At 40.1% G+C, this 24,088-nt stretch overlaps 3 protein-coding genes and 1 non-coding gene across 5 annotated transcripts in view; 1 reads left to right on the forward strand and 3 right to left on the reverse strand.

The window, feature by feature from the left end:
- PDCD11 (programmed cell death 11) overlaps positions 1 to 1,816 on the reverse strand; it is a 43,468-nt gene extending 41,652 nt beyond the window's left edge. For both annotated transcript variants that reach the window (XM_043475526.1, XM_043475525.1), the window contains exon 1: positions 1,689 to 1,816. The gene's annotated coding sequence lies outside the window, so the exon portion shown is untranslated. The remainder of the gene's footprint in view (positions 1 to 1,688) is intronic.
- A 69-nt stretch (positions 1,817 to 1,885) lies between these two features.
- ATP5MK (ATP synthase membrane subunit k) lies at positions 1,886 to 7,350 on the forward strand. Its single transcript, XM_043476139.1, has 4 exons — positions 1,886 to 2,029; positions 5,356 to 5,451; positions 5,542 to 5,634; positions 7,247 to 7,350. The coding sequence occupies exons 2-3, from the start codon at positions 5,365 to 5,367 to the stop codon at positions 5,629 to 5,631; spliced, it is 177 nt and encodes a 58-aa protein (XP_043332074.1). The 5' UTR covers positions 1,886 to 2,029; positions 5,356 to 5,364; the 3' UTR covers positions 5,632 to 5,634; positions 7,247 to 7,350.
- On the reverse strand, positions 7,335 to 22,439 carry TAF5 (TATA-box binding protein associated factor 5). The gene is made up of 11 exons (XM_043476138.1): positions 21,850 to 22,439; positions 19,371 to 19,608; positions 15,001 to 15,316; positions 14,083 to 14,246; positions 13,838 to 13,973; positions 12,988 to 13,108; positions 12,110 to 12,239; positions 10,798 to 10,962; positions 9,064 to 9,241; positions 8,698 to 8,875; positions 7,335 to 8,390 (listed from the first exon to the last, which is right to left on the reverse strand). The coding sequence occupies exons 1-11, from the start codon at positions 22,406 to 22,408 to the stop codon at positions 8,173 to 8,175; spliced, it is 2,403 nt and encodes an 800-aa protein (XP_043332073.1). The 5' UTR covers positions 22,409 to 22,439; the 3' UTR covers positions 7,335 to 8,172.
- On the reverse strand, positions 10,016 to 10,119 carry LOC122446871. Its single transcript, XR_006271031.1, has one exon. It is a non-coding gene; the product is annotated as a U6 spliceosomal RNA (small nuclear RNA).
- Positions 22,440 to 24,088: the final 1,649 nt, after the last annotated feature.

A 24,088-nucleotide genomic window follows, 5' to 3' on the forward strand; every position in this document is an offset into this window, starting at 1 on the left:
AAGGTCTTTGCTTCAAAACCACACATTCACATATTTTTCTCCAGTAAGTTATACTTTCAATGGAGCATCATTAAGCAGCTTCAGTTAAGTCACAGATACTCTGACTACATAACCCCTTACCTTCAAAGAATACGCACACTTCTAAGATAAAACAATTCTGCAAATAATCTAAAATACAGATCAGGTTATAAGCTATCAAAAAGGAGGTAGAAAATAACGAGGCTTCAGCAGAGGAGGAAGCCTTCCTTAAAAAGATGCTGCATGTTTGAGTTGCATGTTAAAAGATGAAAATGATTTTGACAGATGAAAAGGGGAAAGCAGAATGAATATGAGAAAAAGCATGGAGACAGGAAAAACCAATTATTCTGAGCACCAATACGTCTGTCAAATTGCTCACAAAGACTTCCCTGCTGGTCTAGTGGTTAACGATCCTCCTGGCAATGCAGGGGACACCATTTTGAGCCCTGGATCCAGGAAGATTCCACATCCCATGAACAACTAAGTCCATGCATTACAACTACTGAAGCCGCAGCACTGCAGAGCCTGTTCTCCACAATAAGAGAAGCCACCGCAATGAGAAGCCCCTGCTCGCCACAACTAGAGAAAGCCTGCAGAAACAAAGACTCAGTGCAGCCAAATAAATAATACATAATTTAAAAAATATTTAAAACTGCTCATAAGCTTGCTCGTCTTTCTTTGAAGAACTGTCCAACTAGATTACAAGGTAAATAAAGCATAATAATTGGAATTAAATTTTAAAAGACAGGTTGAGCTCTCTGTGTCAGATCTTTCATTGGGTGTGAGTAAATTAACTTTTACTTGGGCAAGTTAGACCCTTAAGAAAAGGAAAACACAGAACAGTAACCCAAACATATATATACTGCAGGCTATAGCCTGGACAAGGAGACAGGAATGAAGCTTCGAAGGTAAACCGACTGCGTGCTAAGCCGCTTTGGTTCTGTCCGACTCTTCGCGACTCTACAGACTGTAGCCCGCTATGCTCCTGGGTTCATGGGATTCTCCAGGCAAGAATCCGGAATGGGCTGCCATTTCGTCCTTCAAGGGAATCTTCCCAACCCAGGGATCGAACCTGCCTCTCTTATGTTTCCTGCACTGGCAGGCGGGTTCTTTACCGTTAGCGCCACAAGGAGATAGAACTGAAGGAAGGTACACACCGGGTAGGATTCAACTGCAGTACAACAGAGAAATAACGAGAGCCAGAACTAGGTTTAAGTGAGAACAGGAGGAGGGGTTGGTTCTGAGAGACACTTGGGAATAGGAATCTAAAAAGGCTTGATACTGTGGAAGAGGTGAGGACCTAGAGGGAGCCTAGGAAGGAGTTGGAATAAGGAATGAATGTATTTCGTTAAAAAAAAAAAACCAAAACAGGACAAAGCAATGCGGTCTAGTTTACTAGGAATTTGACCCTTAATTTCACTTCACAGAAGAGGAAACTGAAACTTCAAAGAGTAAAGTGACCCTGCGACAAAGGGATCTGAGCTACTTCCTAGGAACATAACCTGACGTTACAGGGACCACTCCAGCAGAGCCGGCTTCTGAGGTTGAATGCGGTGGCCTAACCACTCACCCGGCACTGCGGGTGCATGGCAGGGATCCAAAGCAGCTAGTCCTGGGACAGACCTGGAAGCCACGAAGTTTCCACCCTTGTCGCTTTTTCCCCCACTCACCAGCCCAGGGACGCCAGCACTTCTACTTCAGAGGCCGCGCCACTGTAATCACACACGCGGAGACTGGTACACCCGCAGCCTAACGCTGCTCTTCCGGAAGCGTGGGCGGGCTCAATGCCCTATTTCCGTTACTATACTGGATCCAGTTCAACAGGGAGGGGGAGGAGATTTAGAGACAGGAAACGGAAGGGCGGGGCTTATAAAGGTAGCCAATCGACGCAGAGGCCCGAACACATCAGGCCCGTTTAACGTGTGAGGGGGAGGTGGTGTCTTCCGGCGGGGTCGAGGGGCAGCAGCGTACGGTGAAGGACATAGGCTGTGGAGTTTGAACCCCTTGAAAGGTGAGTGTGGAGGGGAACATGGATTTAGACCACGCGCCTCCGCTTTGTGGGGCCGGCCTGGAATCAGATTGTCTCCTGGTCCGGGCACACCGCGAGGCCTTCGCTTTGGTGGGGGCTGGCGGAGAGTGGTGGTAAATAGAAAAGGAATTAGAGAAAATGAAGGCCGGGCGTGAGTGTTCGGACAGTGATTGGGAAGCCTCGGCGCGAGGCTCCTAAAGGCCCTTAGAATGTATTTTGCAGTGGAGAAAAGGAAGCCCGCAGGGAAGGGAGGCCCCTCCAAGGTCACTCAGTGACGTATTATTGGATCAGAACGGACTTATGACCCCACCTCTCGTCTTAGTAACCTCTCTTCCACAGTATGCCCAAAGCAGTTTGTTTCCACCGAGCTATGCTTAGGAAGCTGTCCAGCCAGGTCTCCTTTAGCTGCGCTGCAGCCTTTGTCCGGCGAGAGTGAGTGTGGCCCGGCCCCGGGTAAGCGGGTTAGATATCTGTCTGTGTTCGGTCGGCGGGAAGCGCTTTCACTAATAGTAGCTAGAACAGAGAGCTATAAACTCCTTGTACCAGAGGCAGCTTCTGGTACCTGAGCGGCTGTCTCTTGTGTTTGCCTCTTTTCCCGCGAGATCTCACCATTTCGGGTAGGTGTCCGGTCAGACCCACCAGCAGTACCGAAAAACAGAAAGCGAGGGTAGTGGGTCACTTTTGGCCTTTTCTGAAGTGCCCATTTTACAGGTGATCTAGAGAGGCATGTAAAGATTAATTATATTTAAAAGTAGTTCGCCGCGCAATTAGAAACAAGCGAAGACCCCATGGCTTAGACTTTGCCATAGGCTACAGTTTAACAATTAGTACGGTTCTGTTTAATCTTAGGTATTTTTCATTCATGTCTTTCTAAACTAATGTATAACTCAAAAGGAAAGCAAGTTTCGGTTTAATTATTCCACAAAGTACACTTAACACAAGGATTCCTGATCTTTGTCCAAAAGTAACCTGAAGTTTGCTTGAGGATACTAACCGAAGTGCTTACTGGCTTTGCTGCAGTTGTTCAGCGGCAGCATCTCACTTCCCCTTCCATCTCAGTGTTTTTCGGATCTGGACTAAATTGCCGCTAGTAAACTGTGCCTTCCCCTACAGTCAGAATTAGTCCTCTGTGGAATATTGCAGACATCAGCCTTCCTTCTGTATTGTATAGAGGGAGATTTAAGGCACCTTAAGATTGTTTCAGTTGGATACCACATTCTTTGGAAAATGTTTGTTAGACACAAGTTAGTGGGAATTAAGCCCTTGTTTTCTGTAGGATTTTTCCTAGAAACCTGCTTGATACTGTTAAGGATCCAAAAATCAGTCCTGAAGATGAATGGGAAAGCATGTCTTTAATAAGTTTACTAAAACCTTTAATATAAAAGCCATATTATAAAATTTTCTTTTAATGGAGATTTTCCTACTTGGACTGGACTGGCCAAGCCCTCTAAGGTGACCCAAGGAAGTTTGGAATCCTCCATTGCTGCAAGAACCTTCTTGAAACTGTTCACAATTAAGGTCATTTGTCAAGGTTTTCATTGCCAATTCTATGCTTGTGAATGCCCTTGAAGGCCTTTGAATGGCAAACTGTAGAGTGCCGGTTTCCATAGCAGCAACTTCCTCACAGGTTTCCCCTGAGTCTATCTCATCATCAAGAGTCGGCTGAGTCACTGCCACTGCCTACCAATCTCGACCGGACCTCGACCGGCTCGTCTATATTGCCAATCGACTCGGCGTGGCGTCGGTCGTGGTAGATAGGCGGTCATACAGACGAGTTTTCGAGTGTTGCTCTGGTGACCTTTGATGTGCCTTTATAAAAGAAATACATGCCTTTGTGAAATGCATAGGCTCTATAGATGTAATCCCCTTTTCAAGCCTGCTGTATATTCGAGGGTTTTTTTCCCCCCTATATAATTACTAATAAGGGTTTGGTTTTCTGTTACTGCAGTGTTTTTCAAACTTTAACATACATCGGAATCACCTAGACTGCATATTAAAACAGATTGCTGGGCCCCAGTTTCTGATTCAAAAGGCCTAAGAATTTGCATTTCCATTAAGTTTCCATGGATGCTGACAGTGTAGGAACCAAACTTTGAGAACCTTCGATATGCTCTATAATGCCCAGAAATAGGAACTTTTAATATTTAATATTGCAAGGGGACATCTTTTCATGTCTGTATTTAAAGATCTCCATGCATTGTTTCCTTCCATGGGAACATCATTTATCAGTTTCCTGTAAATGCACTTGTAGTTATTTCCATAAACTGTATTTCAGTTACCATCCTTGAACCATACTACATATTTCCACTTTATAATGTTTCTATATAAGGATAAATTCCTGGTGAACAAATTGAACCAACTAGATAAAAGGATAAACTGTACCCTGTCATAATTCAGTAGATATTACAGAATTGCATTTTAGGAAGGTTATACTCACTCCAGTTTACACTCCCTCCAGGCAGCAGAGAGACTGCTTATTTTCCCACATTCCCGCTACTGCTGCTTATTATGATAAATTTATCTTTGCAGTCTGATGGTTAAATATTTGTCTCATTTCATATTTCCTTCACTGATCATGAGGTTGATTATCTGTGTTTCTTCAGCCACCTTTGTATTTTCCCTTCCCTAAGATGATTAAAATGTTTGCCCATGTTTTCTTCAGATATTTTGGTTTTACTTTTTACCTTTACATGTTTTCATCTGTTTTTGCTGTAAAGAGTAAGGATTTCAGCTTCCCCTCCACCACCAATAGTTAGTATGTATTAATTCCATTTGGTAATAAATAATCCTGTCTCCTCCCCATGGAGGTCCTAAATTATTTATAGGAAAAACTGTAAAAAGTGGTGTTGCAAGGTGAGCTATTCAGTTAGTTGTTTTGGTTGTTAACCCTCTGAGAGACTGAAAAGTATCACAAGCTCCAACTTTCAACTAGTCTTAAAACTGATGGAATTCCATGTACAGTGTGCTATGATATATAGATAGAGCCAGGAATGAAAACATCATCCTATTTTGGGTCAGAAGATGGAATTAGAGACTACTGTGTTCTGTGTGTTATTTGATGTACATTCTGGAATGTTGTGTGATAGCAACCAAGACAAAAGTCCTCCTTCCAAATTCTTAGCAATGTTTTTTCCACCATTTTGCTACTGATTTGTTGGGTGAGGCATACATAAAATTTACAATATTTATATGCAATATGTATATGTATATGCTAATATACAATACTTATATGACTTTAATTTTAAAAAAATTTTTTTATTTTAAATAGCATCCAAACCAATTTGTTGCCTTCTTTCTTTTTTTAAAAGATTGAAATCATGGCAGGTCCAGAAGCTGATGCCCAGTTCCATTTCACTGGTATCAAAAAATATTTCAACTCTTACACTCTCACAGGGAGAATGAATGTAAGTATTAATGATACCTATAAGTAGTTATGTTTTAGAATAATATAGATGTGACAACAACTCTTGTTTGCTTTTTCCTTTCTTTTTTAGTGTGTGCTGGCCACATACGGAAGTATTGCTTTGATAGTCTTATACTTCAAGTTAAGGTCTAAGAAAACTCCAGCTGTGAAAGCAACATAAACAGTAAGGAGATAACATTTAAAACTTTATGACTTTGCCATTTTGATGTTAGGGTTCCCCTCCCCCACACTATAAAAGTTATACTGTTGTCATTGTTCAAAATTTTATTACATTCAAAAAAAAAGAAAAATATTGTCCATGTCTCCATCACCCTGACAATTTTTGTTAATATCTCAGTTTAGCTCTTTTTTATTGTATTTGTTTGGTTTCCAATGGCTATGATCCATCTGTAATTTTGCTTTATAACATGTATGTTCTCTATAAATTTGAATGCATGGGTGCTCATGGATATATGATTTATTTTATACAGATCTGTTTCCTACTAGAATTTTTTAAAATATAAATAACATTACAATGAATGATTTTGAGCAAGAAGTGTTTATACATGATTGTTCTCCTAATTAAGTGCCTTCTGAAAGGATTGTGGGACACCTAGCTTTCTCTCTCTCTTCCCCACCCACCCCCTGCAGTGTTAAATAATGTCAGTTTCTAACAGTTTGATGAGTAAAAATTTTTTTTTGTGAAGTTGTATATTTTTTCCATTTGATTACCATTTGTATTTTTAACAGTCTCTGTGTTTTTATTTATTTGGGACTTTCTTTTTGTAAAGATCCTCTCTTTCTTGTATAAGCTCTTTTTGTAATTTTTTTGGTAGTAATTATTTTTTTGGTAGTAATTATTAACCAGCCTTTTGAATCAGTTGCAAATGCATCTTGCTTTCAATTTTTTTTGCAATTCTGTCACCTAGACTTCATTTTCTTCTTAGTGCAACCCAACGCCCATTTGCCCTTGCTTGTATAAGTATTTTGTTGGCAGTAGACAATGTACAGAAAACCCAAAACCTAGATTTTATCTACTGTAGCTTTCCATGACAGAAAATTTTCTCCTCTGCTCTTAAGACCTTTTCCAGTCCCAAAATTATTGACAGTAGCGGACTGACTGCATAGCCCAAAATGCAGTGGTCCTTGGTTTTTTCCTGACAAACAGGTAGTTTTTTTGCCCAATTTTTCATACTATGTGTGCGCTTAGTCACTCAGTTGTGTCCGACTCTTTGCGACCCCAGAGACTGTAGCCCACCAGGCTCCTGTTCCTGGGATTCTCCAGGCAAGGATACTGGAGTGGATTCTTTCCATCTGAGCCACAAGGGAACCCCAGTTTTTCATATTAGGTACCTCCTTACTCTGTTTTTATAATGGGGATACTACCATCCTCCCTCCTTTCTACTATTTAAACTATTACTTTATTGGGGCCAGGGTGGGGCAGATGCTACTGGGTTGGCAAAAAAGTCCATTCAGTTTTCCCCATAAGCCAGAAAACTCTGAGAACAAACTTTTTGGTCAGTCCAGTATCTTATATACTAGGCTTTTACAACAATGTATATTTTGGATCATACTGAATTATTGACAGCTCTTTCGTTAAAGGTGGGAGTTTTAGATTAAATTGTTGAAAGCTGAGAGACAGCTAAATTTGGGGGAGGTAATGACTCCTTTGAAAATCTAATGAATTTGCATTCAATTTCAGGGAGGTTCATGGATAGTCTTTTACTAATAATTACTGAGTCTTAAAAGCAGAATTGAACACGTTTGTGTCTAAACTATTTTTGCTTTGTTTATAGGATTCTGAACTGTACATTATCTGTTAAGTTCCCATACCTGAAGAAGCTAATGTCAACTCATCATGTGATACTCAATTTATACAATAAATTATGAACCTGGAAAAGCTGGTTGTCTTTATTTACAAGATATCAAAAATATAAAAACTGTACAAAATGCAACAAAGGCAAAAAACTGGCAGTAACTTGGTCTAAATCTTTTAGTTTTCCAAAGCAAGGCTCAGTACTGGAGGTAAGCAACTGAAATGTCTGACTTCAAGTGTACTAGGTTGTATGTAGCCATTTTAGCTGAAGTAGAACATGGAAGTTAATTTCACCTGGTTTATAGAGTGTTTGGGTGCACTCAATCCAACAGGTATAGATTCAGATGTCAGTGGATGGTTGTACTTCATCTATTTCTCAGAAAGGAATTGTAGTTCATCTTAGCCAGTTAATGTACATTCCACTAATCATGAGCCAAGCAAAAATGTTAGTGGATCATATAACATAGTACTTGAGTGCCATACAGTAACTACATTTTTACAGCAGAAACATACATGCTCATGGAATTCTTCAGCTAAAATTCAATATGGTATTATATTACTCAATTTGAATCTTGAAGCAGGATGAATTATTGAAATCAATTGATTTTTTTAAACATAATAAATTAAAATAGCATTTGAACAGAAAATGCATAGTTTCCACACAATCCAAAGCACCATGAATGTCCCCTCCACAAACATAATACCTCTTATTCAACTAACGGAAATTAGTTAAATGTGGTTGCTATAGAAACGTGGAACTGTCCTGTACAGATTTTCTAAGCAGCATACTTCCAGATCCATATAGACAAAACATTCTTTGTAGCTTAAATATTAATCACTGAGGTATTTGCTTTTAGTCTCCCTTTTTCAAACAGTAGTTTCCAAAGGTCTTTTAATACCGATGGTTTATTGAGGACTGTAAGCTCCTGCAGCTAGAACCAAGTTTCTTCGAGTAAAATGGAGGTGTACAACTGGTGTTGATTTGGTCATATATGTTCCCAACAATAATTCCTGTGAATTCTCGGGTAAATTTATATGCCCTGTGGCTGTAGTAAAGTCATCAGTCTCTACATCTTCAAATGCTTTGACAGCATCCCATAACCGTACTGTATTATCCATTGAACCTAAGAGGAAATCAAAAGGAAACCATTTAGTAGAATCTGCCATATTTAAATTTCTGACATGTCAAGTATGCTTTATGCATTTACATTTCTGGTAAAAGAAATCTGAACTTAACAACTCTGTTCCCTCTAAAGAATTTCAAGCAGTAGCTTAACCTGAGAAGTCAATATACATGTAGGTAGCAGTCCTGAATCATACTAAGGGGAAGCAAAATCCAAAATAGGACTTAATTTTGCAATTGTCAACATTCAGTGCTTCCTTTAAATATACAATTGACCCTTAACCACAAAGCCAGTTCTAGTCATTTACCTGATGCCAAAATTTCACCATCTCTACTAAATCTAAGTGAACAGACTGTATCAGTGTGTCCTTTTAATTCTCCAACCATCAAGCCATGTCCAATATCCCAAAGGAGTACTCTGCCATCTGTTGCTCCTGTAGCCAGGAATCTCCCATTGGGAGAAAATGTCAAGGAATGAATTGGTCCCTAAAAAAAAGTACATAGCAAGAATCAAAAGTAAGGTTAAAAATACCCAAGAAAATGAGACAAAAGAACTATTTAAAAGAGTGGAGTGGTGTGGACAGTATCTTTAAAATGTATGTCACTAGTTAATTTTTAAACTATTTTTAATCTCAAAAGAACCTTGTGTGCTGGAATAATGAAAGTTAAAATACCTTGTGTCCAGTGAAGATCCTTACACAGTTCCCATTCAGGACATCCCAGAGCCGCACAGTTCTGTCTGCAGAGCCCGTAGCAACATAATTAGAATTTGGATGGAATCTGGTACAATTCACATCAGCAAGATGGCCAGCAAATATCCGTAAAGGCTGATAGTGATCTGTAGCCCAGAGCCTTTTTAAAAAATTGTTGAAAACACAAGGTAATTAGTAGCTAACTCTGAAATACCAAGTTCTATCCAAAATACAGAAACAACGACGTGAAATATTAGCTGTAAGTGGGTCCCCCTCACTAGTTTACCTGAGGGAAAGGAGGATGGAATGACTTAGAGACTAAGCTTTTTTTTTTTTTAAAGCTATGCCATGCAGCTTGTGGGATCTTGGTTCCCCAACCAGGGATTTAACTGGTGCCCTCAGCAGTGAAAACACTAAGTCCTAACCACTGGACTACCAGGAATTCCCTAAACATTCTTTTTCTTTCCATTAAAAAAATTTTGAGGTATGGTTGCTTTACAATGGTGTGTTATTTTCTTACTTTACAATATTGTAGTGGTTTTTGCCATACATTGACATGAATCAGCCATGGATTTACATGTGTTCCCCATCCTGAAACTCCCTCCCACGTCCCTCCCCATCCCATCCCTCTGGGTCATCCCAGTGCACCAGCCCTGAGCACTTGTCTCATGCATCCAACCTGGACTGGTGATCTGTTTCACACTTGATAATATACATGTTTCAATGCTATTCTCTCAGATCATCCCACCTTTGCCTTCTCGCATAGAATCCAAAAGTCTGTTCTATACATCTGTGTCTCTTTTTCTGTCTTGCATATAGGGTTATGTTACCATCTTTCTAAATTCCATATATATGCGTTAGTCTACTGTATTGGTGTTAATCTTTCTGGCTTCACTCTGTATAATGGGCTCCAGTTTCATCCATCTCAGAACTGAAAAATATGGAACACCTCACTAATTTGCGTGTCATCCTTGTGCAGGGGCCATGCTAACCTCTGTATCGTTCCAATTTTAGTATATGTGCTGCCGAAGCGAGCACCCTAAACATTCTTAAAACTAATTTAACATGGTCCAAAAATTTTTTAATTCTATAATCCTTTAGTTCTCTGTATGTACACTCTCCAATCCAACTCCTAGTCTAACTCAAAGTATTTTTCCCTAGTTTTGGCTACCATGTGATGGTTTACTCACTAAGTTGTGTCCGACTCTTTGCAGCCCCATAGACTGGAGCCACCAGGCTATTCTGCGTGGGATTTCCCAAGCAAGAATACTGGAGTGGGTTGCCACTTCCTTCTCCAAGGGATCTTCCCAACCCAGGGATCAAACCCGGGTCTCTGGCATTGCAGGCAGATTCTTTACTGATTGAGCCACCAGGGAAGCCCCTAGTCGGGGGGCTACCACAAATAATTTCAAGCCCACGATACCTCATCCTGAACTTTTAAAGATATGACAGGGAAATAAAAGGGCTCAAAGTGGCTGCAAAAGACAAAGTTTAGCATCCACTTGGCGAAGGGGAAGGCATGGACTCTTGGTGTAGACATGATTGCAGACACAGAAATATTTCTGTCCCAAATTAGTTTTCAGATTACCTACAAATACTGACATTCTCAAAAAGCTGATAATAACAGAAGTGAAAATAAGTGGGAGTTTGTAATTCCCAACAAGAAACCATTCTGTTCGTTGAACAGGCCCAGTCCTAAGCTCATAATGTTCTTACCGAGCTACTCTGTCATGGCCCCCTGATACAAAATAATATCCATATGGAGAAAACTGTGTGTCCCACACTGGATAGTTGTGTCCTTTATATCCCACCAAGCAAGTAAATGTTTGAAGACTCCACAATCTAACAGTTCCATCCTCTGAAGAGGAAAGCAGGTAGTTCCTGAGAAAAGAGAAGGTAATATATTTGATTCCTAGAATAACTTAGGTACCTGTCCAGTTTCTCTGCACATTTGTATATGTTAAATATAGGTAACTGACTACTACATCTCAGTTTTAATTTATGCCTGAAATTCACAGTGAATAACAAGAGTTGAAAGTACTGTTAGCCATGACACTACATCTACTGAGCACCTACTGAATAAGCTTAGGTTTTTTTTTTAAAACTATCTATTAAGAAATTCACAGTTCTTTGGAAAACGAAAAACAAAAAAAAAACCAAGAGGTAATGACAAAAAGTATCGTTAAATAAGGTCACCTGAAAAAGGCTTCTAAGAAATATGTCACTTAAAATCAGTAATTTTTCACTTTAAAATGGAGTTGCTATTTTCATACCCTATACAAAGCTGGGTGAAAAGCTTTCAAAAGTAAACTACTTAGAAAGTACTATGGTTTTCAGTGAAATGAGAAGTTTCCCTCAAGTATAAATGTACCATCTGACTAAACCCTATAAAAAACAAAAATCTTCATTCTCAAAGTTTCATAAAGATGAAAATCTTTATGAAAGATTTTGGACTGAAAGCAGTAAGATATAGATGGTATTACAAAAAACAAAAAAATACCCTCCCCACATTGCTATAGAATGTTAAGAGATCATGAAAAATAGACAAACATTTTTGTGGGTTTCCAATTCCCTTATCAGTATTAGTTCTTTTAATTATACAAAGATAAATCTTCAGTTGATAGATAACATGCCTTTAATATCAGGAATCTGTTGTGAATTTGGAGATGACAGAAGACAGCAGTAGCCACCAAACACATAGCAGGAACCCAAAGAAGCAATTCAACCCCTACTGGAATTACACAAAACTAAAGCTAGTTTTTATAACCAGCAAACCCTGAAGTTATGCATCCTGATTTTGTAAATTTAGCTACTATACACCAGTACCCCAAGATGAATTAGCAGAGGGCAAAATTCCAAAAGATAAAGAATGACAGGCAACCATGGGATTTTTCTAAAAGTATTTTCCCCAACATTTGCATAATGTTTCTAGTTGTTAACTTTCACATAACATATATATATTTCATATAATTTTCATTTAATCTCAATGTAATACAGCAGTATTTAATTCTTATAGTTTGTCTTTTACCTATCTGGACTGAAGCTGGCTCCATACACGGGACCACTGTGACCATACAAGATCTTCAACTCACTTGCTGTTTTCTCATCCATGATTCTTTCTAAGACATCATCAGATTCTTTATCTATGAGGCTAAGATCTAAAATGATCCAGAAATATTACTTTTTAAAAATATATTCATTAAAACAATTTAAGGCAATTATTTCATTTATCAGAGTTTAGGAGAAGAACTAACATTTGAACTGTTCCTCCTATTTATCAACCACTATGCTAATGCCTTTAAATTAGGTGCTATCATTTCAGTGTATAAGAGAAGAAAGTGAGGTTCAGAACAGTTAATAACATACCAAAGTGTACACAGCTACTTAGTCTTGGAACTAGGGCTGAAACTCAATTTATCCACTATATCACAATGTTTCACAAAATAAAACTACAGAAATATTAAAATAAACTATTGAGAATGTGTTATCTTGTTTAAACAAAACAACTAGCAAGAAACTTTAAAATATAACCCTGATCTTAGTTCATTTTAGCCATTTTTATGGCTAAAACAGAGAAGTACTCTCCCAGTATTTGAAGACTTTTTTTTTTTTTTAATTTACAAACAATCATAAAATGTTAGATTTTTAAGTTCAGGGAGTTTTCTAGCCTAATGCCCTCATTCTACAGATGATAAAACTGAGGACCAGAGAAATTAAGTCAGTCCAGCACCCGTCTCCTGATTGCCACTCCAAATACACTTTTCACTGTTGGGAATGTTGTTAACAATTTGACTTAAAGTAAAATCAAGTGAAATTCTGCTAAGATCACAATGTCCTGGTATATTCCATAGAATAAAGATTGGTGTAAACTAATGAGTTTATATCCTGACAGGTCATCTCAGTTACCTGCGGCTTGTTTGACACTACGAAGCTTTTTAGGTGTCACAGACCACACTCTGACAGTTGAATCTGCAAAACCTCCAGCAATCAAACTAGAATCATCAGTGACATCCACTGCAGTGAGGCCCTGCCAATTAAAAAATACATACTAAACAATACTGTTTTAGGGGAAAAAAATTATAATCACATCTGAGAGAACACATAATGACAGGTATTTTTCTTCACATAAAAGATCATTTGAGATTTCATTCTCTTTTGAAATTCACTGTTCAAATACACTTATATTGAGAACATGTCATAATTTACTTTTTGCCCTCCAAATCTGGAATGCATATACAAACCAAGTGTTTTTTTTTTTTTAGTTTTATTTTTTAATTGGAGGAAAATTACAATATTGTGTTGGTTTCTGCCGTACAGTGCAAATCAGCCATAATTATAGTACAAAGTATATCTAATTATTTTAGTAATTTACTAAATAAATCTTCAGCAGTCTATTATAAAAAGTCTATAAGGATATAAAGAATTCTTAATAAAAAATTTAAGTAAGTACTTAAGTTCAAGAGAGACGAACCACATAGCTTCCTCCTTTTTCAAAGGTTAGCAGAATTCTGATCAGTGAAACAAAGGACACATACAAACAAGATTCTGGTACCAACAAGTTGCTGAAGGTCTTTTAAACATTGTCTTCTATCTATTCTGATCAATGTCTAATTCTCCTTTTCTAACTGCCATCTTTAAAGTTTAAATAAGAAAACTCCATTTTAGTTAAGACATCTAAGCTACTTTTAATGGTTAATCACCATTTTCCATGACTCTCCCAATTTTCTCCCAGAAACTACCCAATTATTTTACCAACCTGGTAAGCATTGAGGAATGTATAGAAACAAATGGAAGGTAAACAATCTGGCCCCAGGCGTACTCGTTTTGTGGTTTCTTTCATATTCATTATCTTATCCAATTTATCTGAATCTTTCAACTCAGGAAGAGGGATTCTGTGAAAGAAAAACAAACTGGAAATTACTCTGAATATTAAAAAAAACTGGAACCATCTATAACATCGTCTTACACTTCCACACGTGTTCCTGAGGTTTTTTCCCTCACCTGTTTTGAGGTGGAGCATTGGGATCTTGTTTTTTACTTTTGGATCCAATACTATCTTTTTTAGGCTTCTTTTTTTTAGGTTTTCCTTCTTCATTTTCTCCTTCTTCATCCTCATCATCCAAAGGCACCTCAATTTCTGGCTCTTTTAATAAGCCAAAAAATACCTACAAGTCAAGAGAGTCAATTTTTTAAAATTACTTTTTTGTTTATTGATACATCTTTTTAATATCTTGATAGGAATTACAATTATAATATGGTCATTTATATCCTGAAACTGATTCTGTACTTATCTACCCAATAGCCAGTCTCTCCTTCTTCCTTACTGACAGAACCCTGATTTTGTTGGAGCAGCAGAATGCTCAGTTAAAATCATTTCTGTTCCCAGGCTCCCTCGCAGCTGAGAATGGCCATATCATATCATTCTTGCCAATAGATGTATACACAAAAATACTGGGTGGTGTTTTAGAAATACTGTTTTCGTCATAAGAAGGGAGATTCAGCAGGTATATCCTCCCCCTTCTACCTTCCTGGAATACACCTGCAAAGTTGGAGCTGCTATAGCCACCTGTGAACACAATGAAGAAAGCCACATTCTGAAGGTGGCATAGCAGAAAGTAAAAGGAGCCAGGGTCCCTGATGGCATTGTGGAGTTCTCACACCAGCCTAGGAGGGCCTTCCTCTTTAATTCATTTTATGTGAGGAAAAAAAACCTTATGTGTTTCAGTCAGTATAATCAGGGTTCTGTTAAATGCAACCATTCTCAAATCCTCACTAATATATACATCATCCTTAGAACATGAAACTTAGTATACAGTGTAAAATTATCCCCAAACTAGCTGTAAGAAAAACGTGTAAATTATGTAGATGGAAATGCAACAAGTTTTCATAATCTGCATTACATAGTTCTTATTCCCATACCTTTGATTTGTTTGCCTCTCGTTTAGCCTCTCCTGCCAAACTTCCCACCATCGCATCTATCTGTTGCTTACTACGCGGCATCCCATCAAAGATGTCAATGTAGAGGTGCTCCTGAACTATGTTCCATATCTGATTGTTCTGTTTCTCCTGAAGATGCCTCTTCAAGAGTTGGTACGAGTCTCGGGAAATACGCAGAACAAATTTACTTGTTCGAAAATCCAACATGGTCTCATTCCCTTTCATGTGTTCCTTTTTGGTAAGACTAGATAATACTCGTAGGTCATCCTGGTAATAACATTCCTGATCTCCATGGAACCTGTTTCAGTGATTTTAAAAAGGCATTTTTCAATGTAATCATTAAGGGATCTGCCTCTCCCCCATATATTTATAAACATCCCAGAATACTTTCAACGTAGTAGTTTGAATAATCCTGGACTAAGTTGTAGAATCAGAAGTAACACAATTCAAAATGATTACAATTCAGCTCTGAATTCATCCTAAAAATGATCAAGTTAATTCTCTAGTGAAATGCATCATAAACATTTTAAGGGAATTTGAAATAAACACCATAGATGAATGAAAGATAAGATATCCACCACTGGTGGACAGTCACATTTGAATGCCACCATTGGCAGAGATTTGAAAATGTTAGAATCTTATGTTCTCTCAAAACCCACTTTTTAAAACTTTTTATTATGGGAAATTTCAAACACATACTAAAGTAGAAACTGATATAATAAACTCAACATACCTATCACTCAGCCTCTCAACAATAATCAGTGCATGACATTCTCACAAAACTCATCATTTTTAGTGATTTCTTATATTCTTAACATTAGATATAAATATTAAACATTAGTACTTTAATAACATGACTAAAGAACAAGAATATGTTGATATCAAAGAGTGAGCACTCCCATTTACTCACCATTACCAAGACAATTATATAAAGCTTCCAGCTTTGGTACCAACTGCTAAATTTAAATGTACTTTTGTTTCTACAAATCTTAATTATTCTAATAATATAAAATGTAAAAATCATATAGTAACATTCACAAAGAGCAGCAAACAATGCAAAAACATTTAGAAAACAAACGATTAAAGATATTAGGACTTTAGCTCTGACACATAGCCAATAGATTCCTAATCTGTTACCTGTGTTAGCCTAGCATGACTCATCAAGATATGAATTATGAGTTTCTAAGATGTGAACAAAATTAGAAATCTCAGCCTCTTAATTTTTCTATTAGTCTCTGCTGATAACCTCATCTGAGCACGGGGTGCTGGCAAGGGCTGCGACTGTTCATGACAAGGACACACGGAGTCAGTCCCTATGACATCCCAGCTCCCTAGGTGAGGAGATGGCTACACTGGAAGAGGAAGAGGCTTTTTGAGGACAGTTCACGCACACCTGCCAAGCCGCTTCAGTCATGCCCAACTCTCTGCAACGCTATGGACTGCCACCCGCCAGGCTCCTCTGTTCATGGGATTCCCCAAGCAAGAATACCAGAGTGGGTTGCCATGCCCTCCTCCAGGGTATCTTCCCTACCCAGGGATCGAACCAGCATCTCATATCTCCTGCACTGGCAAGATGGGTTCTTTACCACTAGCACTACCTGGGAAGCCCTTCTGATGACAGTACTGTAAGAAAAATTACCTTAGAGATTCTGTCACCATCAGCCTTAATACTTTCTTTCAAAAACACGGAGCTACACAATGTCATGTGACAGCCTGGATGGGAGGGGACTTTGGATACATGTATACATATGACTGAATCCCTTCATTGTTCACCTGAAACTATCACAACATTGTTTGCTAATCGACTATACCCCAATACAAAATAAAAAGTTAAAAAAAAAAACCAAAACACTGAGCTATCAAACATTTGCTTTCTATACCTTCTATTAGGCATTGTAGAATAAGAATGAACATAACACACAGAAGCCAGGAATCCTGGCTTCTATTATTCCTCTATTACCACTACCTGTGTTACCTGACAAGTCCTAGCTTCTGGGTCTACTGCTTGAAATAAAGAGCTCTCATTCAAACTGTTGAGCACACCTCCACCTTAAACACTCCTTTTCTCTGGCTTCCATAACTCGGCACTCTCCTGGTTTTCTTTCTGCTTCTCTGGCCTCTCCTTTCATCTCTCTTCTACATGGTAGTCTCTTCTACTCTTTTTATTAATCTTCTCCTCCAAATGTTGGGAGTTCCCTGAGGTGCAGGTCTAGCCCTCCCGTTGACTTATTTCTATTTCATACTCCTTCCTAGACAATCTTGGATTCCGTGGTGCCACAGACAGTAAAGAATCTGCAATGTGGGAAACCCAGTTTCAATCCCTGGGTCAGAAAGATCCCCTGGAAAAGGAAATGGTGACCCACTCCAGTATTCTTGCCTGGGAAATCCCATAGACAGAGGAGTCTGGCAGGCTATAGTCCCTGGGGTTGTAAAGAGTCAGACATGACTGAGTGACTAACACTTTCAATCCTATCCACCAATATTGCACACAACTCCAATTTATGGCTCTAGCCTCTACCTCTCCTCTAAGCCCAGAGACTTATATATCCTCCATCTATCAACCTGACATCTCTTAAATGAGTCAAAGGCATAAACAAATCTGAACTCAAGATTATTCCACAACCTGACAAACCCTGCCCTCTTCCAGGGTTTTCTATCTAAGTGAAGAGCGTCCCTATCCAGCTAAGGGAGCCAGATACCCAGGGATTATCAATTACACTTTTATCCACCTTACACCTGTATCTAATTCTTCACCAAGTGCTTCACAAATATGTCTACTGCCCTTCACCAACACTATCACACCCAGTCCAGTGTTTCTCAACATGGGTGCTACTAGTATTGGGGGCAGAACAATTCTTTGCTAAGCGTGACTACCTGTACATATTGGAACTTTTGGTATCCCTAAGATACCTGATCCTCCAGTCAAGTCGATACAACAACCAAAAAAATACCTCCAGTTTCAAATAGCCAGGAAGGAGGAATAATATTACCCTCAGTTGAGAACCACTACAATAACTTCCAAAATGATCGCTCTATAATCACTTCATCCCCCCAATCACCTGTTCTCCCCCCGCATAAAGATCCTTTCAAAATGTAAAATCTAATAAAGTATGGTCCTTCAACAACTTCTGTAGCAAAAATGTCTGTCCGCAGGTATTCATTTTTTTCTTTCTTCCTCCACAATAAAACACTGGAATACCAGCTGAGCACACAGACATCTAGGTAAAGACCATATTTCCTACCTCTCTTGGCCAAGACTAATGCCATAAAAAAGGGAGAAATACATGCAACTTCCAGGAGGGATGTGTGCCCTCCCTGCCGACTCTAACACTGATATGATTTCTTAGAGCTGGAGAGTCACCTTGCACCACAGGTGGAAACTGCATGACAAGGATGTCAGTGCTACATGATCAAGAAATAATCAAGGACTCCATACCAGTCCTACAAGTGCCTTTCTTCATGAGAGAGAAATAGACTTTTATTATACTCAAGTCTCTATTGTTTTGGGTTCTAGTCACTCTCCACGTAATCTAATCTTAACACAGCTTCATACTGCTCTTAGTAGTAGTAGCAGTGTGTGCATGCTCAGTCATGTCCAACTCTTTGCAACCCCGTGGACTATAGCACACCAGGACCTCTGTCCATATGATTTTCCAGGCAAGAATACTGGAGTGGGTTGCCATTTCCTCCTCCAGGAGATCCTCCTGACCCAGGGATTAAACCCGTGTCTCCTGTGTCTCCTGCATTGCAGGTGAATTCTTTACTGCTCTTAAAATAAAAGCAAAAATAAATTTTTATTTAGGCAGCTATTGTTGGATTTTTCAGTGACTCTCAGCCAAATCTAATCCTATCCAATATGACCAACTACTGATCTTAGGGTAAACAAAGACCCTCAACACAGCCTAAGAACCTGCCTGTTCCAGCTGCTAACTAACCATCAAGCTTCGTGTAGTACCAAACCCCACTCCCCATGCTCTGCTCCAGCCACACGAGCCTTCTTTCATCTCGGTGCCTACCATGATCCTTCCTGCCACAGGACTGTCACACAAGTTTCTCCCTTTTCTCTTCCTCTGGTTAACTCCTCTCCAACCTTCAGATCCTATCTCAAGCATCACCTCTAGGAGCCTTTCCTGACTTCAACAAGATCAAACCCTCCATCTTAGGTTTAGGAGAGGCACCAGGTAACCTCTCCTTCATAAAGTGTTTTTCGAGTTGCAATCTGACATTTGTGTAGTTACAGATGTGTATACACATTCTGCATGTGTGTGTGTATATATATATATATATATATATATATATATATATATAGCTATATATACATTTTTTTTATAAACACATATAAATTCACATACTTCTCAAAGAATGATTTTGCTTCATTCTCATGTTGATTGTAGACTAGTTCCAAATACATGTGTACAAATAGGGGGTAAAAGAGTTGGGACAGTTCTGCCCGATGGCAGTCCAAGGAACATTCAATGAAGTGTTTCAGTCCGCTATAGTATTCTTCATACATCGTGGGGTCTCCCTGTTGGCTGTAGGCTGACAGCACAGCACTGACATCCGGCTGGTCTTCCACAGCTACACTTCCAACTGTTTAAAAAATGAAAGATAACTTCAAGAAAATGACCTGACAAGCACCAAGAGACTAAGGCTGTTCTGTTAAGGTCCAGAACTGTTTCTCAGCTGTTTGTCCCTCTCCTCTCAAATACTCTTCCCTGACACGATCACAAAAATCTTTTAATGGGATTCAGTTTGGTTCAGTTACCCAACCAACACGCCTTCAGTTTGTCCACATCTTAAAATAAAAATTTTCAAATCAACAGCAGGACGATTCAGCATTTTTCCTAGAGATACCCTATTTTAAAAACAAATTTTATAAAACATGGTATGTGCAAATCAAACAACGGTATTACTCTTCTTTCAAGGCTCAGTGCAAATGGCACCCACCACCACCAAGCCATGCCCTGGAGTAACATTCCCAGCTCTCTGAGCTACTGGAGTATTTTTTTTTTTAACCTGAGTATTTTATAACTTTTCAGCAACACATCCTATCCTGTGTTACCTTCACGTATGTACATCTATCACTCCCTATAAAATACAACCATGTAAATGGTGGGAAGAACTTGCCTTTTATATTTCCAAAAGATAAATCTATTTTATATGCGTAAAACAATTTCCACAACCACCATTTCAAGGCAAAAAGCATGAGTATTTATTTGTAATATTTCAATACCAAACAACGATACATCTGTCAATCAAATGAGTGTTTGTGGGAAATTTTTTTAAGTTGCGATTACAGTACTGTTATGCTCTTTACTGCACAAATTTTCAGTTTTTTTGGTTACTATGATGGCCTCTTTTCCTTTCTACTGGTTTCTGAGTTACAATCTGAAGGTCAAGTTTCTAAAGAGATGAGAGATTATAGCAAAATAATCAACAACATAATTCATCCATCTTACAGTTCATTCACAAAATTCAGATTCAAAAAAGATTCCTCTCAATCACATTTGTACACATTTCTACTTATGGGTTACAGTGCTTCCTAGTCATACTTCACTCCTGGCAATGCTGCCAAGATTAGATCTCATAAACACAGGTTAATTTGGCAAGAGGCTCTACAATGGGTAATTTAATTCAATAAACATTTTTTACTGGCTCAGGATCACCTTTGAAACTTTATGTTGTGTATGGCTTTTACTGCATGGACTTTGTGACAACAGTTGCTGAAAAAAAAGGGGAAGGGGAAGAAGAAGCCTCAGGTGTCAGGGATAGGTACTTGGCATAAACTTGTCAGTGCCAGACATTTTACATATATATGATGATAACCCATTTAATAGAAGGAAAAAAACTCTCAAGCTTAGGAAGAGTAACAATCAGCATCCCACAAGTAAAAGCAACTGAGACAGAAACTGAAGTCCAATACCTGTTCCTAAATGAATGGTTCTCAAACCTTGCCATACATCAATATCTCTTGGAAGCATTTTTTTTTAATCCTTACAATATTTATTTATCTTTGGCTGCGTTGGATCTTAGCAGCGGCTCCGAGGATTTTTCCTTGCCGCATGCGGGCTCAGTAGTTGCAGAGCTCGTGGGCCTAGTTGCCCCACGCTTGAGGGATCTTGGTTCCCTACCACGTTCCCACGTCCCCTGCGTTGGAAAGCAGATTCTTAACCACTGGACCACCAGGGAAGTCCCTGAAGCATTTATTTGAAAATGCAGATTCCCAGACTCCACCTGCACAGGATCTGATTCACTAAGTCTGAAGTGATGCCCAGGAATCTGCATTCCTCTAAAAGATTTAACACCAATGGTATTTAGCCTATATTTTGAAAAAGACTGGCTACACTATGTACCATCACTCTCTGGCTGTGTGGTCCAAAGCAAATACCTTGGCCTTTCTCGGTCTGGTTTCTCATCTCTAAAATAGAAGTACTGTCTACCTCACAGTGGAGCTGTGAAAATTAAGATAAACAACATAAAATATTTATAGTAAAATTACGCTAGTACAAATAATGTTGCTGCATCCCTGTCCAAAGTGCAAGAGCCCAAATAAGAAAAACCAAAAGACTGAAAGTTCCCGCCTCTCCTCGCCCACCGTCCCCATACATCCTTGGGCTCAATAGCTCTCCACAGCCTCTCGCTGGAACTGACAGCTCGGAAGAGGGTTTGACTGCGCAGCCGGCGCACTAGGGAAAGGGGCGGGCATGTGGCCCTAGAGGCGGGCCCAGGAAATTCAAAACAAGCCCGCAGAGGTGCAGGCCTGCCAGCCTCTGCCTTCCCGGCTCACTCCCCGCCGTGCCGGTCCTGCCTACCCGGGACCCAGCGGCTCACCTTTACCCGGAGCCACAGAACCTGTCGCTAAGCCCGAGACGGCGGCGGACCCCGAAGCGCAGCTGACCGGAGGATCCGGGGCCGAAGGGCCGGGCGCCGAGGCAGTGACCCGGCTAAGAAGCGCGCTAGCCGTCTCAGCGCCGGCGCTGTCCGCCTCTCCCGGGGCTCCGGAGCCCGCCACTGCCTCCTCCAGCAGCCGGGCCTCACGGCGCAGCGCTTCTTCGGCCTCGCGGAGGTTGCTCTGCCGCAGAAACTGCAGCACGGCGAGCAGAGTCTGTCGGTCGTGGGGAGCGCTGGCCTCCGGAGCAGCGGCGGGCACCGGGGCCGCCCCCGCCGGTGCAACGGCGGAGACAGCCACCGAGGGTTTGGGGGTCCCACCATCCCCGCCGGCCGACGACGCCGCCGCAACGTTCCCGCCGCCGCCGTTGGGGCCGCTGTTGGTTGTGCCCCCGCCACCCTCGCCAGCGCCGTCCCCCGCCTGCGGAGGTAGCAGCGTCGGCGGTCCCTCAGGCTCTAACTTGACCGCCACCTCCGTCTGCTCCTCTGCCAGCGCCGCCATCTTGCGGCTGAGCCACCTCGCGCCGTCAAGCGTGATTGCGTTTTCGCCACATGGAGGGCGGGGAGGAGCATTTTACGACAACTCTGGAGGGCAATTTACGGCAGTAGGAGGGGCGATAAAGAAGGAGAAAAAGGAACCGCAGCAAGAGCAACTTTCAAAAGTGAGTGACAAAAAGGCAGGAAGTGGAACGTGGGGACAGCCTCTTGCATTCGCCGGATAATAGTTAGGTTTGTTGCAGACCAGCTATTTTTCAGGCACTGCGATGGACGTTTTACATTATGTGACGTTTAATTCAGCAGTCATATAAGGTACCGTTATTCTCACGATACAGATGACTCAATCAAGACCTAAAGACATTTTAAAAATGCCAAAGTCACGCAGGAGGAAAGTGTCAAGATTCGAAACCAGGTCTTTAACTTAAAAGCATATATCATTTACCAGACGGAAGCTTCTGAGTTACTGGTAATGTTTATATTTTTTTCTGGATGGCGGTTACTTTTCTTTTTCCCATTTATGCCTTATAAAAATTAATTGGAAAAAAAATTAATTGGGCTGCAAGCTCACGTTTTGTGAACCTTACAGCATATATGTTATACTTCAATAAAAAGTTTTTAAGGACCTGAATTTTGTGATTGTGAAATGGGTATATGCTGTATTCGTGCTATATTATCCCTTATTACAAGTAGGCCGCATTTTAAGTGTATATTTTAAAACAGTATGTGCCATTTTGCAACATGCTTCATAGGTTTAAAAGCCCTGCTGCATGTATGAGGACTTCCGTTGTGGCCCAGACGGTGAAGAATCTGCGCTGCATATTTGATTTCCTTTGAACCTCACAACGTTATGAGATAGGTGCAGACAAGAAAAGTGAACCTGGGACGTGGGGAAGATAGAGTTATGTGAGGATTAAATAAGATCATGTATATATGATAATTAATACACAATAGTTAGAGTCCATGTGGTTGCAAAGAGTCGGTCACCGCTGGGCTACTGAACTGAACTAAACACATAATAAATAACTTGATTATTTTTACTGAACTTTAAGCGGTGTTCTGCAAATGTTTGGTTAGAAAGTCTAATCATGACATTCATGGTGATCTCAAGACTGAAATATAAAACTAATGGAATTTGACATAATGTAAGATTATGAAGACCCTGATGCTGGGAGGGATTGGGGGCAGAAGGGGACGACAGAAGATGAGATGGCTGGATGGCATCACCGACTCGATGGACATGAGTTTGAGTAAACTCCAGGAGTTGGTGATGGACAGGGAGGCCTGGTGTGCTGCGATTCATGGGGTTGCAAAGAATAGGACACACACACACACACACACACACAAAAAGAGTAGGACACGACTGAGTGACTGAACTGAACTGAACTGAAGATTATGAAACATGGGTAGGGGCAAGGGCAGAGAGTGGGGAAGAGATGAGTGAGAACTGGTTAGCATCTGATGCATTTAATCTGTTTCATCTAGTTTAAGTTGATCAGTTTCTTGCTTTACTAGCATTTGCACCTCCCTCTGCATCCCATTACTTTTCTCTATGAATTTGTATTCCTGGAAGGTATCAGCTACCTTGTATACCCAGAGGGAGAGGCTAAAGCCCAGCATTGGTAAAAGGTGAAGGATGCACCAAAAACAAGAAAGCCTGTGATGTGTTGGCCCCATCACTCCCTAT

This window comes from Cervus canadensis, chromosome 8 (assembly GCF_019320065.1).
Source record: "Cervus canadensis isolate Bull #8, Minnesota chromosome 8, ASM1932006v1, whole genome shotgun sequence".
Taxonomy (NCBI): Eukaryota; Metazoa; Chordata; class Mammalia; order Artiodactyla; family Cervidae; genus Cervus; species Cervus canadensis.

Bases quoted from the DNA above. Each gene is read 5' to 3' on its own strand.
- ATP5MK (XM_043476139.1), top strand. From the start codon at position 5,365: ATGGCAGGTCCAGAAGCTGATGCCCAGTTCCATTTCACTGGTATCAAA. The intron at 5,452-5,541 runs GTAAGTATTAAT...TTTCTTTTTTAG, and splicing joins CTCTCACAGGGAGAATGAAT to TGTGTGCTGGCCACATACGG.
- TAF5 (XM_043476138.1), bottom strand. From the start codon at position 22,408: ATGGCGGCGCTGGCAGAGGAGCAGACGGAGGTGGCGGTCAAGTTAGAG. The intron at 19,609-21,849 runs GTGAGCCGCTGG...TTTTTTAAACAG, and splicing joins TTCTGTGGCTCCGGGTAAAG to TTGGAAGTGTAGCTGTGGAA. The intron at 13,974-14,082 runs GTGAGGGAAAAA...TTTCTTTCACAG, and splicing joins AATGCTCCACCTCAAAACAG to AATCCCTCTTCCTGAGTTGA.